The following is a 17536-nucleotide window of genomic DNA, read 5'->3' as shown; positions in this document are numbered from 1 at the left end:
TCCTGTTGGGGTGTCAGGCGGGGTATTTTAGAAGTTCAGGGAGCAAATAGTATGGACCAGAACAGAGAGACCAGGGATCCGTGCTCCCTGGAAAAGGCCAGGTAGTAAATACAGGATCTGGCACAAATAACACCCCCCTTTTATCACCTAAAAATCTTTCATTACAAAATTGTAAGTATGTGATTCTGTAACATAACAGTATCACACTCAAGAACATCATATGTCATTTTAGGTGAAGTGTTCAAATTGCTGTCCATCTTGTGCGAGACATTCATACATCCTGCCAACAACACTAATGGTGTTGCTTCTGCTGGACCCTGTATTGTAAGCTTGGCAGAGCATCTGGTCCTTTTTGTACTAAATCCTGGTGCTGAAGCACAAAGGAGCCACATCATTTGCATGTAAACGAATGATGTGTGTTGGGGCCCAATTAAACTGCCTTTACTAAAACAGGCCTGGGTGTGCTGACCCCGAGGCCCTGGTTTTCTGGCCCCTGGAACGGACTCTGGGCCTCGGCCGACGTCTTCCGGTCTCCCCTCTGGCGGGTTCTTGTGAGGCGTCCAGAATGGACCCCAAGCACAGGGCAGACGCTGGCACCTCCTTGTTCAAGTTCTTTGCTGACACCTGATTACATGGAACAGCGGTTTTCAGAAACTTCAAATCTTTTTTTAGCAACACCCCCTTCCCTTTTTTTTTTCAGATGAACCTTTACATGTAGCTCCAGTATGTAAAGGAAATGAGTGGAGGCGTTGTCCCCATGTGGCCCCTCAGGCTCCCCTGGGACACCCAGGGCCCTGAGGAGCACAGTTTGCAAACACACCTAGAGCACCACGTGCACCTGTCGGACGTGACTCAGGTCTCAGCTGGGGTCGTCCAGCGGCCGGTTGCCTGCGTTTGCTTTCTTTGGATTTCTGGCTGTGTCCCCTGCGATTTCTGTGAGTTTCTAAGTATGATCTGCCTTCTCTAATTTAGGTCAGACCATGAATTGTTTCGTGTCCAGTGCTTCGGTGCAGAATTTTTAAAAAATTTTTATTGTTGACACTTCCAGATGACCTCCACCCCCCCAACCTTTGCCACCTCCACCCAGCCCCTCCCCTCCCCCTGGCCTTCACCACACTGTTGTCTGTGTCTGTGGGCTATGCATCTGTGTTCGTTACTGATTCCTTCGCCACCTTTTGTCTGGTCGCCCCCTGCCGGGAGGAGCCGACTTGGCTGAGCGTGAGGCACTGGAGGGGCCGGGTTCACAGGGCAGCGAGCCCGCTCGCTGACACGGGAGGTCCCTGTTCTTCGGAACCTCCTGCTGGGGTACTGGGCAGGTCCCGGTTTCTCCTCTTGCCGGCCCCTCTGTTTCCTAGTCTCCACCCTGTCCACCACCCCAGCCTCTGTTTATTCTCTTCCATGCAGAACCATCCGGGGGTCTTCTATTTCTGATCCTCTGAGGGCCCAGGACCGCAGGCCCACCCTGCCTTCCTGGTGGGGACCAGGCTTTTTCCAGTACGGGTGGAGCGCTCGCCAGAGCCGCCCGATAAACCCACTGCTCGCTCTCTCGGTTTTCGTGTCTTCAGGCTTTTCATCTTTGCATCTGTTTTTTCTCTTGTCATATTTATACTCTGAACACAGACAGAATTTTGTGTTTTTCCTTTTTTCACTTAATATTGTATCACAAACTTTCTGACATGTTTTTATAGAACATCATTGTTACTGGCTTTAGATTAGTTTGTTGAGTGTCTGAACTGCAGTTTTTCTTGTGTTCCCCTGTTGCTGAACATTGAAGTCCTTTCTGAAACTTCACAGTTTTGAATAGCACCGTAGGGAATATCCTTGAACATGGAGCTGTCCCCTTATTTGGGGGGTACTTTGTTAACCTAGGTTCTCTAAATTGGAACTTCTGGGCAAAAGGTGAGCGCAGTGTGTCTGGTGGTTGCTTCTTAACAGGATTGCTGGTTTTAAAGAGTCAGCATCGTCAGAGGGTGTTTATCATGAGAGGGAGGAATGTTTTTCTCCCACTTTGCAAAGGCGAGGATAGTGTTTCCTTCGCCTTGGTGAGGGCTGCATAATTAATACGTGGTGTCCAGTTCGACTGGGAATGTTTCCTGAAGCCCGAGGGGTGATTCCAGCGCCCGGCCGGGCTCCGTGGAGGATGACGTGTTCCCACGGCTGCTGAGCACTGTCCCCGCGCAGCAGCAGCAGCAGCAGCAGCGTGTGGAGTGGGCAAGCCAGCAAGCAAGGCCGCAGGCGGAGCGGATGAGTTCCTGGCTCACTCCCACCTGCCTGGCCGCCGGCAGGTGTGCAGGGCAGCGAGGCCCGAGCGGCAGGTGCAGGGCGGTGACCTGCGGACGTGACGTACCTGGCGTGACGTGCCCGGCGTGACATGCCCGACGTGCCCGGAGCCCGCGGCGGAGGGTCCTCTGGTGCCGGGCTGCAGTGGCGGGGCTCAGCCAGACGTTCCGGCGAGTGACTCGCCGCACTCGTGGCTTTACTGGGAGGTAGCTGGCGGTTTGGGAATTAAGTCATCCCATAAACATTTAGATTCATGGCGAAATTACTATTTAATTAGGAAAGGATCTGTAATATAGTACTATTTTAAATGAAAGTCGTTTTGGAGGAATTAAAACTGGGTCATAGCATTAGTATAATGTTTTAAAATAAACATTACTAAGACATACCGAGGGCACCCTAATTGATGAATTAAAGACATTAGTTTTTGCCTTTGGATACTTAATGCGGTTCTGCTTTAAACACTGATCCTGGAAACCCACCTCTGGGCGGGAACTGTGCTTCTGTCTTTGTTAAAGTGAGGTTTGGCAGAGGCTAAACAGTAATATATATGCTCATTTTGGAAAATAAGGAACATTAAAATTTTTATGGTCTGTATTATTAAATATAGTATTAAGATGGATATAGAAGTTTTGAAAGACCCGACATCTACTGCCCAGATGCAACCTCTGTGAATATTCAGGTGCATCTTTGTTTGTGTGCGTGTGTCTTTGCTGTCCGCGGGTGTTTAGTAGGTGTTTAAATAGAGTCACGACTGTGAGGACTACCCGTTTTGTACGTGTACTTTTCTGTGATGTTATAGGGTCTTCATAATGTAATTTTTAATTTATTTTAGTGATTATGCTCTTACAGGTGTCCCAGTTTTTTCCCCTTTGACCCCCTCCACTCAGCACCCCCCGTCCCTCAGGCAGTCCGCCCACCATGTTCATGTGCGTGGGTCATGCATGTGAATTCTTTGGTGACTCCATTTCCTGTCTGTACTTTACATCCCCATGGCTGTTCCGTAACTGCCTGTTTGTACTTCTTGATCCCCTCACCCCTTCACCTATTCTCCCACACTCCCCTCAGGGGAAAGAAGAGGAAGGGTTGTCAAGGAACATGTACAAAGGACTCATGGACAAAGCCAAAGGGGGGTAGGATTGAGGGTGGGAGGAGGGGGTGCGTGGGGCAGGGGAAAGTGGTGGCGGGAAAATGGAGACAACTGTACTTGAACAACAATAAAAAAATGGAAAAAAATAAAACTAAGCAAACAAGAAGAACAGAGACAGAATTATGAGCATGGAAAGCTTTTTGAGGGTCTTCATAATATAATTTTAATAGCTATGTAATACTACATCATAATGGATGTAATACAATTTATTTAATAATTTGAGTTATTTTCAGTTCTTACTGTTATATACAGTGCCAAAAAGAACATTTTCATGCATTCTAGCAAATGGTTGTCAGCATCTCTGGTGACCTCATTAAATGAACTAGAAGTAGTCTGTTTTTGGTAAACGACATTGGGAAGAACCTTTCTTTCTAAGACTAATGATAAAAATCTTTATATATGTGTGTGTATATATTTATACTTATGCTAACAGGGTGCATTCTTGAGAGTGCCCTTCTCACCATTCTTACTAACATTGAGATGACTGTTTTGTTTTTAAGTCTGAAATTAGTCAAGTGATACATGGATAGCATTCCTTTCAAAGACTTAATCCTGAAAATATCTGGATTCATGATAAAGGGAGTTTAATCAACTCTCAGGCAATTCACGCAGACTTGAAAATGATGTTAGTTTCACCATAAGGAAGATTTTAAATTAATATTTGATATTTACAAGAGTAAAGGGCTGCATTAGAGTTGGCATTAAAGTTGTATGGAACATGATCTTGCTCCGTGATGTAAAACACCTTCCTCGTGGAGGCCGCAGGGAGCCACTTCAGAGCTGTGCCTGGGGGCAGCGGCGCGGGCCCCCTACATGGGCCTGGGGGAGAATTGCCGTCACCGACTATCTTAATCCACCCAGGACTGTGGGACTCTCAAGATCACCCCACAATCTAGAAATTACTCACTTTGTTAGGGGCTTCAGACTTTGAATTAAAAATGTCCTTCCTGTAGACCTACTGATGGAGCATATACAAGAAATTCGAAGTCTGAGAAAACGTTTAGAAGAATCCATTAAGACAAATGAGAATCTGCAGAGACAGCTGGAGCGGCAAGGGTCCGAACTGGATCAAGGTAAGAAGGACCTTCCCGCAGTCAGTGCTCGCGGGTGAGCACTGCGCCTGTGGCACACTGGCCAGGTGAGCATTCCGTGGGTTGGGGAGAGTGTCGGACTTGTGGCCGGAGAGATTTCAGTTCAAATCCTGACTTTGCCGCTTACCTCCAGGGTGCCCTCACGTAACCTGGCTGACTCTCAGTTATAGTGACTTACCTTCAAAACGAGAATGATACCTTCCATGTTACCCTGTCGTGATGAGAGTTACGTGAGCTGACTCGGGTCGGCTCCCGCAGTCCCTGACGCAGCGCTCGTGCAGCCCGTGCTGGTCCCCCGCCGTGGGAGCAGCCTGCCGGCCTGCAGCGGCGTCCCGAGCTGTGGTCGGCTCCTTGTGTGCCTTTGGCAGCTACAGAGAAATGGATGGGTATTTTAAAACAAAACAAAGCAGTATTTTGTCTTCTTGTTAATAACGGATTGTAACAACATTAGCATTTTAGCAGTCTGGTAAATCTCACACGCCAATCAGAAGGTCATCAGTGATGTTGAGTAGGTAGCCACAGTTAATGCTGAATGCAGTACTCTTCCATGAAGAGTTTTAAAGCTTGTGTTTTTTCCCATAGGTAAGACATTCACGTGATTCAAAAAGTAATACCTCCGTTCTGCACCCATCCGTGCCATTATCCCTCTTCCCACTTCCACTGGTGTCCTTAAACAGGGTTTTTTAATGTAAAAACAAATACATTTTCTTCTCCCTTCCTCACTTATCCCAAAGGTATAGGATGCCTTACAGCACTGTGCTGTTCCCCTTTTTTCTTCAACCAATACATTTTGAACATCTTTTCTTGTTGCTCCAAAGAGAGTGTCCTCATGCCATGAAGAATGTGTTTCGGGAGCAGCTTTGTGCGAGAGGAAAAGCCCGAGATTGCTCGGGACTGGACTGCCCGAGGGTGGGTCCCAGCTCTTCCGTCTGTGAGCTCCTCGACTCTGGGAGAGCCCCCCGCCTCTCCCTGCCCTGACTGGCGCCTGAGAGTCACCGAGAGGAAACGAGGCAGAGGCAGCGTGCGAGAGGCCTCGCTCAGCGCTCCTCTCAGTAGATGGCGGTTTCCTCACCGCTGCCAGTGTTATCTTTCTGTTGTGTCTTGTATAACGTTACTAGTTTGACACTGCAAAGCTCTGCAAAGACACGAAGTGCTGGAAAGATGTGCTCAATGGCGGCGCTCGAATCTTTGGAGCCCGGTCCAGGTCCCGTTCCTCCCCAGCCCGTCGTGGCCATCAGCGCAGAGGGACGCCTTCCCAGAGTGCCGTGCGTGCTGCTCTTTGGCTCAGGAGGGTGCCGTTTCTCGCCCTGCCCCCGCACCCCCCCACCCTGCGTCCTCCGCTCTCACCCCCAGGGAAATTTATTAATCTGAGTTATTAGTCATATCAAACACAGGAAAGAAATACACGCCTGGGCTCTTCACGTTCACTCTTGGTAATGCCCGAATTAGATTCATTCTGTTTTACATTTTCCCTGGCAAATCCAATTACAGAATTATTTGGGGGCTCCGATGGCCACCAGCTATAATGGAGCAGGCGATCGCTCTGGAGAGTAATTCACTTTGACGGGAAGATTTATAAAGAGGCATTCATAAAGGACTCACGCTGGTGGGAAGACACGCTCTTCCTCTGTGTTGTCACGGCTTCGGAAGAGACAAAGAAGTAGACGTGGTGGCTGCGCCTCCCCCCGCCATGAGGGGGTCCCCCGGGAGTGGGTGCAAGAAAGGCACGCCCCCTTGTAGCGCTGAGGTGGACTGCTGTTGAAAGCCATCATCTCCCGTGTCGTATCTGCCAGCTGTCACCGGTTGGTTACACGGGCCTACGGTGATGGCAGTCAGAGGGCAGACTGGCCTCCCCACAGCAGAAGTGACCCCCGCTGGCTCTGGCCTCATCAGGAGCTGCTCTTTGGCCTGACTGTTCCTTTGAAAAGTGACCACCTCAGCTGTGGTCATAGTCGACTTCTCTAGAATTTCTCTTGTTCATCTACATTGTTCCTGGGTTCTGTTTTGGCTCCAGCCTGTCATCAGTTGCTACATTAGTACAGACGGTAGTTGCAGTAACAGTAATGTCCATGTTTCTGCTGAGCTAACGGAGACTTAGGGAAGTTATGTTGCCTTAGGTCCTGCAGCTAGTAAGAAGCCAGAGCCGTGGTTCGAACCCAGCTGTCTCTGAAAAGACACCAGAATTCACAGGGAGAGTGGAGGAAGGCGGTGAGGAGGGATGTGTGTGGGGTGGAACCTGTAAGACGCTGAGGCGGGGGAACCACGAGCATGAGCAGAAGGGTGCTGCGGAGCGGGGAGTGTGAGCTCTGGCCCTGGGAGGCCGCGGCCACACCTTCCCTGTGGGGGTTGGGATGCTGCAGGCCCTCACTGTGTGCCGGGATGCCTTCAGCTGCAGGTAACACAGTGTGGGTGCTGACCTGCTGACCGGTGTAGACAGTGGGGGTGTGCATTTTCTCACAAGGCGAATCCAGAGGCAGGCAGTCCAAGGCAGGGTTAGTGCCTGTGAAGACTGCAGTAGCTATAAGCGTCGCAGCCTCTCAGGGCAGTGTCCAGAGCGTGGGAGGGAAGAGGTTGTGGCTTCTCCCTGTCCTTCCCTTTTCTCTGGGCGGGAGATCTCCCAGAAGCCCCAGCAGGCGTCCCAGCTAGTCACACTGAGGAGCAGCACAAGGCCCTGGTCTGGCTGCACTGGAGGCGGGGGAGCAGGGGTCCGGCCTTCGGCTCTGTGGTGCAATCGACGCAGTCCCTATGGGAGACTGCAGGGGGGAAGCACGTCTCCCTACATGAAGAAGGCACCTGTACGTACTCTGCCAAGGGCAGCTGTGGACAGAGACTCCATGTGCGGGGCAGACGTGGAGGGCCCAGAGGGCAGGGAGTGCTGGGACGAAGTGTCAAGGGAGGCGTCTGGCCAGAGGAAGGGGTAGGGTTTGGATAGAGAGCCCACAGCCCAGGGAGGTATTTGCAGACGAGGAACCGACTGGAGCTGGTCGGTGACCGTAGATCCCGTCCGTCCACCTGCAGGCCCTGGTCTGGTTAGCATGCACATGGAGGCAGCCAATTCAAGCTACAAGTTGAAAGACAGTGTGATTTTTGACAGGGGAGGAGGGGGTAGGCTTTCTAGGCAAAGGGAGTACTACCTCGTTCTTCAAAGTCAGGGAGACGTGTGGCCATGGAGCACGGTTGGGACATGGAAGCGGCCCGGCCTGCCAGCATTTGAGGCAGGAGATGGGAGCTGAGGGGTGGTGCTCTGAAGTTGGCCCCGGTGTTTGGTGGTTTTGTTTGCTTTTCGAGGTGTGGGCCAGCGCATGTTTTTGAGCCGAGAATAGCATGAATGGACGGTGTTTGGGATGGTGACCGCACTGGCAGAGCGGTCGGGAGGCGAGGCGGTGAGGCCTGAACTATATATAGGGGCTGCAAAGGGGGCCGGCGTCCAGGCATTCAGAGAGAGACTCGGCCATCATGGTTGTGGGGGCTGGGCAGTGGGGGCGGCGGGGGGTGCTCCTGGGCTTCTAGCTGGGGTTTGGGAGAGCAGTGATGCCGTCGGCAGGCAGCCGGACAGGAGACAGCCGGACAGGAGACGGAGAGAGAGCAGGAGAGAGAGCAGGTTTGGGAGGCCGGGGGGCTGGGGGGGGGGTGAGGAGCCCCTCTTCGGCTCTGTGGACTGGGGAGGCCCTGCGGGCTGCCAGGTGGGTGGGTTCGGACCTCTGGAGAGAGTCTGGGGGGGTGAAGAGCGCCACCCACTCGCCCCACCGCAGCCCCGGTCTCCTCCTCGGTCCGCCCTGAGGGCAGGCAGCATGCGGGGGAGCCCCGTCTCGTCTCCCCTCCGCAGCTCACTCTCACTTCCTTTGGACTCTGGTAACACCCCATGCAGGTCACAGGAGTGATTCCCAGTTATTTAAAGCTGTTTCCTAGAAACTTCCATATTGACCTGGAGACTCGGCATGAACCACTGTGTGTGTTTTTATAGGTTCTTCAAACACTTTTGTTTGTGGGTCGGAGCTGCATAATTCTCTGACGTCAGAAATTCGTTTCCTGAGGAAGCAGAACCAGGCCCTCAATGCAGTGCTTGCCAAAGGATCCAGAGGTAAGCCCTGAAGGAGGCACCGCTGCCGCCGGGGGCCCGCAGCCTTCGGGGGCCTGGAAGGAAGGCAGGCGCTCGAGTCCAAACGACCAGGGGTCACCTACTTGGCCCTGTGACTTGGGGCAGGTCACATGACCTCTCTGGGCCTCAGCATTCCTAGCTGTGAAATAGGACCACTGTGCCTCGCTGGGCTGCTGTGACAGGCAGACCCTGTGAAGCCCTCAGCTGGGTGCACGTGACTTTTTCTGCTCGCCGCCCACCCTCCACACAGCTGCCCCTCTCTGGTCTTCGCGGTGGGGGGAGAGGGGGCCCGGCAGGGTGTACGGCCACATCTCAGTCAGAGATTCCCTACCGTCAGGAGTGTTTTCCCAGTGTTTCTCATAAAGGTCCCTTGTCTTAATTCCTCCTGTTTGGAGCTTAGTCCCCCAAGAGCTTTCACTCACTTTACCTCTCAGTACTTCAGGTGCTCCCAGGCTGATCCCTGTTGGTCCTGCTTTGCCGGTATAAGACTGCGGCCTAAGGCACTGACTGCACAGTGGTCGCTGGGCCAGGAGCTGGTGGGGCTGGAACTTGGGCCACTTCCCCCAGAGGTTTTGGTTTGAGAGGTGAAATTTGGGCTTGTGCAGGTCAGCCGTTCAGCCAGCAAACGCCCCCGGCGCCAGTTCTATGTCAGGGCCCGAGTGGGTCCCTCGGGACCCATGGCAGAGGCCGGTGCAGGGAGCTGCAGGAGCCTGGAGACGGCATCCCGACCCGGGGGAGGCTGGTCTTCAGAGGTGGGGTTTGGAAGGACGAGTACGGATTAACCCAGGTGCCTAAGGTTTAGAAGAGCCAGGACCTTTTCAGCAGAAGGGGGCAGGCAGAGGCCTAGGGGTCAGCGACAGGGTGAGGGTCCACCAGGCAGGAGTTACATGAAGCTGAGTGGGCCGGAGTCTGGGGCGGGGGGCAGAGAAACTGGCTCGGAGGCCACTGTGTTGAAGTTGAGAGTGGAATCAGGACACCTGGGTCCAAGTCCTGGCCCTGCCACTTGGTGGCTGTGCGATCTTGGGGAAGTCTTAGCCTCTTCGCTCCTTATTTTCCTGTCTGGAAAACGGGGAGAAGACTAGGACCTACCTAGGAGGTTTTCGAGGAAGAATAACACGATGACGCGTGTGAAGATCTTAGTGGGATGCCTGCAGTTAGCGGTTACCAGCTCTGCCAGCAGCCCGCACTGCGGGTGCTGATAGCCTTCAGTGCGCTGGGGGGGCCCCGTGCGTGTAGTGCCCGGCTAATCCTCCCACCAGCACACCTGAGGAAACTGAGGCACAGAGCACTGAAGAAACACACTCAAGGCTGTGGAGTCAGTAAGCGGGAGAGCACTCGCACACGGCCCTCTGCCTCGGGGTGCTGGGCGAACCCCATTCCTCAGGGAGGTGCTGCCCTTGGGCCTGGGGGCGGATGGGCCCCGGGCTGCCAGCCGCCCAGCCCTGCTGGCCTGGGGCAGGGAGGCTTGCGGGCTTTTCTAGCACCCGGTGCCAGGATCCAGGGCCCGTTTCTTGCCTCCGTCTGTGATTTCTCCCCACTCTTTGCTCTGTGAAGGCAAAGTAACTAGGTTTGCACAGCCCATTATTTAATAGAAAATTAAACAGGGCCATTTCATCCCAGTGACGTTTAATCTGCAGCCTTGATGTTGACAGATTTATCTGCCCAAAATGCGTAAGATAATTGGAATGCCAGAATCATAAATGCCAGATTAAATCTCATTCTCTTTTGTATTCTTGGAGTGCTCGAGCTGAAGTGCTGTATTTGCGTAATAAGGTTGGAAAAAAACAAATGGTGTCTCTTCTCAGTGGCGCATTTTGTGTTTGCAGATAAACAGAAGGAGAATGAAAAATTACGCGAGTCCCTCTCCAGGAAGGCCGCGGACCTCGAGCACCTCCAGCGCGAGCTGGCCTGCGTGCAGGCGGAGAACGGGAGGCTGCAGCAGGAGGCGGGCCAGCGGCAGAGGCACAGCCAGCAGCTGCTACAGGAGCTCTGTGACAGCCGCAGCGAGCTGAGCAGGTAGCGGCCTGGTGCCCCCGTGTCCTAGGGGCTGTGCGGGCGTCCACGCGCTGGGCTGCGGTCACGGCACGGGGCACATCCGCCCCGCAGCGCACAGGGCCGGCAGTGAGACAGCGAGCACCCGGACACAGAGTTCATCAGGCGGGGATAAAACTTATGGAGGGAGCTCATCGCAGGAGGGAGGATGGGGCCTGGGGGCAGGCTGTGGTGGTTTTTCCAGGGCGGGTCAGGGAGGCCTCTGCAGAGACGCCCTTGGAGAAGGGAGGGCGTGAGCTCTGCGGTATCTGGCGGGAGGTCACTGTCAGAGGAAAGGGCACAGGCCCTGAGGTGTGTGTCCTTGGCCTCCCAGGGCAGGGCAGAGCAGGGAGGCCGGTGCAGTTGGGGAAGAGGCCGAGTTGGAAGTGAGGGCGGAGAGGTGGCTGGGTGCTGGATCACGCGTGACCTTGTCACGCGGCAGAGACTTTGGTTTTTGTGCTGAGGGACACAGCGGGGTTGGGGAAGACTCTGAGTCGAGGAGGGCACGCACCTGACTTCGGTCTTAAAGGGGCTGTACCAGCTGCTCTTTGCAGTTTCCCCTTAGACCCTGTCTTGTCCCCCATGTCTTCCGTCTTCCTGTCCGCACTCTTGAGTGTCCGGCTCTTTCAGAGTGATGGACATCACCCTCGGTCACCCGGGGTGGTGTGGTGATGCGGCGAGGTCAGTGACTTCGCCGTCACCCAGCCCTGGCTCCCCAGCGGGGCGGCACGCCCTGGAGAAGATGTAGTCTTGGAGCGTCACTCCAAGGGTTAGCGTGCCCCTTCTCGGGTGTCTCTGAAGGTCTCAGACGACATATGCGAAGGGCTGGGCTCACAGGGGCACTCGGGAAGTGGTGGCTGTGCCTGGAATTCTTAACCACGCTTGTCGCCTTGTCCACACTCCCCTAGCTTGAGGGTGGATTGGCTAGCCCGTGGGGTGTGACCGAGTCCCTCCAAGTTGGAATTAACTTCTCCCCGTGGCGCCGGGGCCTTTGCAGGGTGCAGGAGGAGGTGAAGTGGAGGCAGCAGCTGCTCTCACAGAACGACAAGGTGCTCCAGTCCCTGCGAGTGGAGCTGAAGGTGTACGAGAAGCTGGACGAGGAGCACAGGATCCCCAGAGGTGCGGGCGCTCTGGGCTGGGGCCTCTCTCGGCCTGGGCTCTGTGTCTTGGGCTGTCCGCTCACCCAGACAAGGTCCAGCGCTCCTTCCTGAAATGCTGTCATCAAACCCCACGCTCACCTCCCGGGTGCAGCAGGTACATTTTGCAGCAAGCTTTTTCAGAAGGAGCCGCAGGAAACATGGAAGGCTCAGGAGTCAGGCCAGCTGAGGTCTGGGTTTCCATGGCTTGGTGCCTGGCCCTGTGGCTTTTGGCAGGCGGTCTCACCCCTCTGGGCCTGTTTCTTCCTCTAGAAAACATGCCTCCTGATATCTGTTCTGTAGATGGTTATGGAAATTAAACGAGGTAGTTTGTTAAATGCATCCTCGCACAGCACCTAGCACATAGCAGGCCCTCAGGATAGGACTCGTGTTATAATTTCCTTGTCTGTGTGTGTTTCTTTTTGCCCATTCGGTCAGCACATGTTTACGGAGCTCCCACTCCACTCTGGGCATCGCTCCGGGGGTGGGGGTGGGCCCCAGTCCTCTCTGCACCCCCACAGACACTTGACTGTGAACTCGGATGTCTTAGAATCAATTTTGAGGTGTGGTGGGGTTTTTTAAAAACTAATTTTCCAGATGGTTTCTCCCTATTGAAAGTTTATCTAGAAAAAGGTCACCTCCCAGCTTTTATTTTCTCTTCAAGTTGCTTTTCTTATTCTTACTGTTGTGCCTTTTTAATATACTCTGGCTCTTAAAATCAGCCCCTTTCATTCTATAATTCCGCCCAAATAGATTTTATTACTACCAGACATAATTTCGGGGTTTGGTGTGCAATTTGCTGGGCTTTTATGGCCAGAAGCGAAAATTAATTTCCAGCTCTTATTTAGCCTGTGGAATAGCAGCAATTAAGCCTGCCAGTATTTTTGTTTTTAAAGTCAAGTCGTTATTTTAAATTGTACCTAGTTCTTAGGAAGGGAAGGGTGGGTGCTGGTGGTGGTGGGTTTAAAACTCCGTCGAGCTCCCTCGGGGGCTGACCCCGTGGTGGAAGGAGACGTCGAGGCTTCCCTTTGCGCATGTTTGCAGAGTCCAGAGCAGAGGCGTCGGGGGAAGCCTGGAAGGGGCAGGACCCTCTCGGTGACCTGCGTGACCTGCTGACGGAGGTCCGGGCCCTGCGGACACAGCTGGAAAGGAGCATCGAAACCAACAGCATGCTGCAGGGCAAGCTCCAGGAGCAGCTGGCGAAGGGCGGGGGGCAGGCTCCAGACGCAGCTCTCGCTTTGGCTCTCCAGACCCCGCCCGTGCCCGAACCTGAACCCCTTCAGCCTGACGGGCAAGGTACTGCTCCCGGCTCTCCTTGCCCTTAGAGGAGGCAGCCCTGTGTGTGTGTGCATGTGTGTGTGCGGGACGCGCAAGCTCCTGCATGTGGCCCTTGCTCACAGAGGTGTCTTTCCGTTGACAGCAGGCACACTGTACCCTAACCACTAGTTAGCTGTCACCTTTGGCAAAACGGTGTAATCTCTGTCTGGGGCCTCCTGGTTCTCAGGGAAGGGGAGTTTGGGCTTCCGGCCGCCCTCATGGCCTCCGGTCTTGCTCCCTCCCGTCCATTCAGTCCTGCCCACATCCCTCCGCTGCCGAAAATCCAGTCCCTCTTCCTGCCTTTGAAAGAGAACTTAAACCTCTTGTCCTGGCTGTCCGTGTTTTTCTGAATCTGAAGAGCACCTGGTAGTTAGAAAACTGGTTCTGTTTTGCCCGAGCTTGTGGGTTTACTGTCGAGCCCCGCAGAAGCTGCGTAGGGTGGCGAAGGGGCCAAGACTGGGCTCAGCCCCCTGCCCTCTGCCCAGCGGAGGGCCAGGCTCACAGCGGTCAGGTGGTCGGGCGGGCCGTCCTCTTTGCTCTGGATGGAGCAGTAAGACCCAGCGAGCTGCCCAGAGTGACACAGTGAGTCGGTGACAGAGCTGGGGCTGGAAATCGTTTCCCAGCTCTGAGTCCAGAGCTGCCCCCGAAGCAGCACCGACCTTCCGGAGCCTCGGGTGCCGGGGCCCACCAGCCGGTCCAGTGGCCAGGGAACGCCCACGTGCCCCATACACACGTGTTGTGAGCGTTTGGACTGTCTTTACCGGAATTGGAAGTTACGTCTGTTGCCTTTAATTTAAAAAATTAACATTTCTTGAAGACATCCAGTCAACCTGCCTTAGAGCTCGTGATCGGCTCATTGGTTTCTCCTTACGAGGATTTCACGTTTTTAACTGAAAAGACAATGGGACAATATGAAACAGAAAGTGGGAAAAGATCCTTCACGATCTACAGAAAGACAGTTTCTTACTTGGCATACTTTCCTCTGTCCTAGTCTATGTTTCCCAGGTGTGGGCATGAGTTTATGTTGCTCAGAGTGGCTTCTGTGCCGTTCCATGTCCTTCCTTTGTCTCTGCCCAACCTCACGTCATGAGTGTCTCCCCTCCCCTCCCACGGGCCTCTGGCTATTGTTTGCAGATTATCATTGGTCACCAGACCGCGACCCCAGTGATTATTAATTAGAGTGGTCTCCGATTTCGGGCTTTAGTAGACGTTGGTGTAAATATGCTTGTTGCTAGTAAACAGAATCCTTAGGATACAGTTCTACTAGGAGCACCTCAGAGGGCCCGAAGGTGCGGTATCGCCACCTCCCGCCTGGGGCGCATGTCATCGGTGGGCGTTACTGTTTCACAGGCAGAGGTGTCCCTTCGTAGAGCTTTGAGAGGGGGCCCGGGGGGGCCGCGGGGGTGGGCCGGGAGGCTGAAGCAGGAGACAGTCCCGCGCTTGGGGTGCCCAGGAAGGGGAGTGGGGTGGCTGGAGTGAGGAGACCACTGAACAGCCTGTGCCTGCTGCTGCGCCTGCTCCAGGGTCAGCCCTGCGCAGACCCCACAGGGGCCACCCCGAGGGTGTGTCAGGAATCACATGGCCACCGCAGCGAAACACTCTCCACTTTCCGAGAGTGAAGGTCAGAGCTGTACCAGGCAGCAGCCCCTCCACCTTTGCAGGAGACTTTTCGGGACTGGGTTTACGTGCCCCCATTGGAAAGCTCTGCTGGGAAGACTGCTGTTTTGGGCAGAAAGAGATGCCTTTCAGGAGGCACAGTGCACCCTCTGGAGGTGCCTGGGCGGGAGGAGCTGGGTGGAAGGAGCTGGGTGGTGCATCCCCAGGCCTGGCCGGTTCTCCCTCTGTCACGCACTCCGGGCAGTGCCAGGCAGGTCACCTCTCTGTCTCTCTGCCTTGGTCTCGTCTTCCAGGAAATCTGAATTACACTGCCATCCTGCTCCCCAAGCCACTTACTACATTCCTGAGTGAAAGTGGCTTCTGAATCAGAAGTCACAGGTCATCTTGTGCAGCATCTCATTGATTTCTCGCCCTCACACTGTTTCAAACGCGTCGCCTCCCAAGTCCTACTTTGGGTCGCTCTTCTCTCTGGCTTGGGCTCCTGCAGCAGCCTGCAGACTCACTCCTGCGGGCCAGAGCGCAGATCTCAGCTGGACACTGCCCCGCCCCGCCCCCCCTGAGTGAGTCCCACAGGCTTCACAGCGGCCCCCTGGGCTCTGCCGTGGACCAGCTTCATGCCCCCAGGGGTGTCGTGACAGCTCACCGCTCAGTGCCCCTCTGTCTGCTCCTTCCTCTGCCTGCATTTCACTCTCCCTGCCGCCCCCGGGTTAGCACCCCTCTCCTGAGCTCCCACAGCCCCCGGCCTCCCTCGCTTAGCCCTGACCACCCCGGGGGAAAACTGCTGTTCACCTGTCTGGACAGAAGGGTCCCCCCCGGGAGGGACTGGGCCGGCTCTCTCTCACCCGTGTCCTGCCCCGGCCCGGCAGGAGAGGTGCCGGGGAGGGTGTGAATGGTGCTCGTGTGTCGGGGACTTGACTGTACTCTTCAGTTCTCTCTGAGAAATGAAAACTTTAACGGTTCGTTTCCCTTCTCTCGTACATTTTGTAGACGGTGACAGACGTCCTGTGGCCACTGACAACTCACGTGATCTGTTTGACTCCACCCAGGTGGTGGCCCTGAGATCAGGTACAGAGTGGGAGTCTGGGCTGACGACAGCAGGCTTGGGGTCACCTGTGGGGCTTTTTAGATGGGAGAGGAGGAGGTCCCCGGGCTCAGCCTCGCAGGGTGTTTGGCAGGCTCTGGGATTTCATGTTCTCAGCATCTCCGGCCGGTGATTCCCTTCTCCCAGCCAGCTAGTGTGTCCCTGGGTATGACCAACCTCGGTGGCGTCATCGGGTCTCTGTTGACTTAAGTGTGACACCTTCACGTGACTTTCAAGGGCCCCCAGCAGCCAGCCTCGGTGCGGCCTGTCCGGCCTTGTCCCTTGCCCTCGTGATCTCATCCAGATGGGTCACCGCCCCGCAGACCTGTTCCCCCTTCCCTCCCTCCCTCCCTCCCTCCCGGCCAGACCGCCCTTGTCCCTCCCTGCCAGCGAAAATCCTGCTGCTTCCTCCACGCTCGCTCGCCGTGAGTGCAAACCTCACGGGCGTCCCCAGTCAGAACTATTTATCCGGACATATTTGGATCCAAAGGGAAAAGCAACAGGCTTTTACCTCGATTTAGCATAAACTTTTGCTACCTGTTCAACCCAGCTCAACTGTTGCTTCTTCTAGCAAGCCTTCCCTGACCTCCCTTCCCGCACAGAGAATTGATGTATTTTTAACTCTGAGCCCTGGCCCTTCATCATTGTGCTGTTACGCCTCCCGCGTGGTACCTGTATTCTGAGCCGACCACGGGCTCCTGGAGTGCAGGCACTGGCTCGATTCATCTCTGTGAGTCGGGGTCTTCTGCAGAGTGGGTGCCTGACCTGATAACGTTGGTTGAATTGAACTGAGTGTCTCCCGTACAATGCAGAAGCCCAGCGTGGGGTAATACACAGGCGAGGGCCGCTCGTCGCCCTGCTGGCTGCCTTCAGCGCGGCTGAACGCAGCTCATGGAATGGAGTGCTGCCCCTAGTAGATCTGACATCTTCCCTCTCGTTCTGTAGCTTCAGAGACTCCTTCACTCTCTAGAAATGACGGGGACTCCCTCTCCTGTGACAGTGGCAGCACCACCACCACCGCCCCGTGCATGTCTCGCCTGGTCCCTGGCCACCAGCTGTGGGCCAGCAAGAGTGGCTGCCATGTCCTGGGCCTGATTGAGGACTACGATGCCCTGTGTGAGCACATTGGCCAGGGCCAGAAGCTTCTTGCCGAGATGGACATTCAGATCCAAGAGGCTCCCAGCCCCTCCAGTCGAGAGCAGGGAACAAAGGTAACCTGACCCACGGAGCTGGGGGGAGGCAGATGCTACCTGGGGGCAGGCGTGGACGTGTTGGCTGCGGGTGCTCGGAGGCAGGGGCACGAGTGTCCTCAGGCCTTGAGACGGGAGCCCTGGAAATGCAGCCTCGAGGGCTGAGACGTCGGGTCCAGTCTGGGGGACTGATGCTCTCCCCCGTGGGAGGGGCGCTTGTCCAGGCTGGTACCCTGCAGCGCTGCCGTCGCTCCCCTGCGGTCTGCCCTGCACCTGCCTCTTTCTGTCCAGTCTTTCGTCCATCCTTCTGCCCTTCGGTCCTTCAGCGTGTCCATCGGTCCCCTGCCCAGTCACTTGGCCATCACCCACCTAGGCCTCTGTGCGGGCTCGAGCTGCTGTGAGTGAGGTGGCGACTGTCCTGTGCCTCACGCAGTGGGTGGCAGCCACACAGGAGCTTCTCAGCAGCTCTGCTGAGCCTGCCGGTGTGAGGCGACCCGCAGCCCCTCAAGACTGCTGGCGCTGCCATCCCTCCGTGCAGAGCAGCTTG

The 17536-nt window shown here is 55.1% G+C and overlaps 1 protein-coding gene across 3 annotated transcripts in view; it reads left to right on the top strand.

Annotated features, from left to right (window-relative positions):
* CDK5RAP2 (CDK5 regulatory subunit associated protein 2) overlaps positions 1-17536 on the top strand; it is a 167576-nt gene that overhangs the window by 134727 nt on the left and 15313 nt on the right. For all 3 annotated transcript variants that reach the window (XM_045840755.1, XM_045840756.1, XM_045840757.1), the window contains 7 exons: positions 4381-4500; positions 8483-8599; positions 10444-10633; positions 11646-11767; positions 12829-13080; positions 15706-15783; positions 16745-17010. In XM_045840755.1, coding sequence (XP_045696711.1) covers positions 4381-4500; positions 8483-8599; positions 10444-10633; positions 11646-11767; positions 12829-13080; positions 15706-15783; positions 16745-17010 — 1145 coding nt within the window. The remainder of the gene's footprint in view (positions 1-4380; positions 4501-8482; positions 8600-10443; positions 10634-11645; positions 11768-12828; positions 13081-15705; positions 15784-16744; positions 17011-17536) is intronic.

The sequence above is a fragment of the Phyllostomus hastatus genome, unplaced genomic scaffold (genome assembly GCF_019186645.2).
Source record: "Phyllostomus hastatus isolate PE091 unplaced genomic scaffold, TTU_PhHast_1.1 phas_contig_34, whole genome shotgun sequence".
NCBI classification, from domain to species: Eukaryota; Metazoa; Chordata; class Mammalia; order Chiroptera; family Phyllostomidae; genus Phyllostomus; species Phyllostomus hastatus.
The sequence above is the reverse complement of the archived record's forward strand: the minus strand, read 5'-3'. Positions and strand labels throughout refer to the sequence as shown.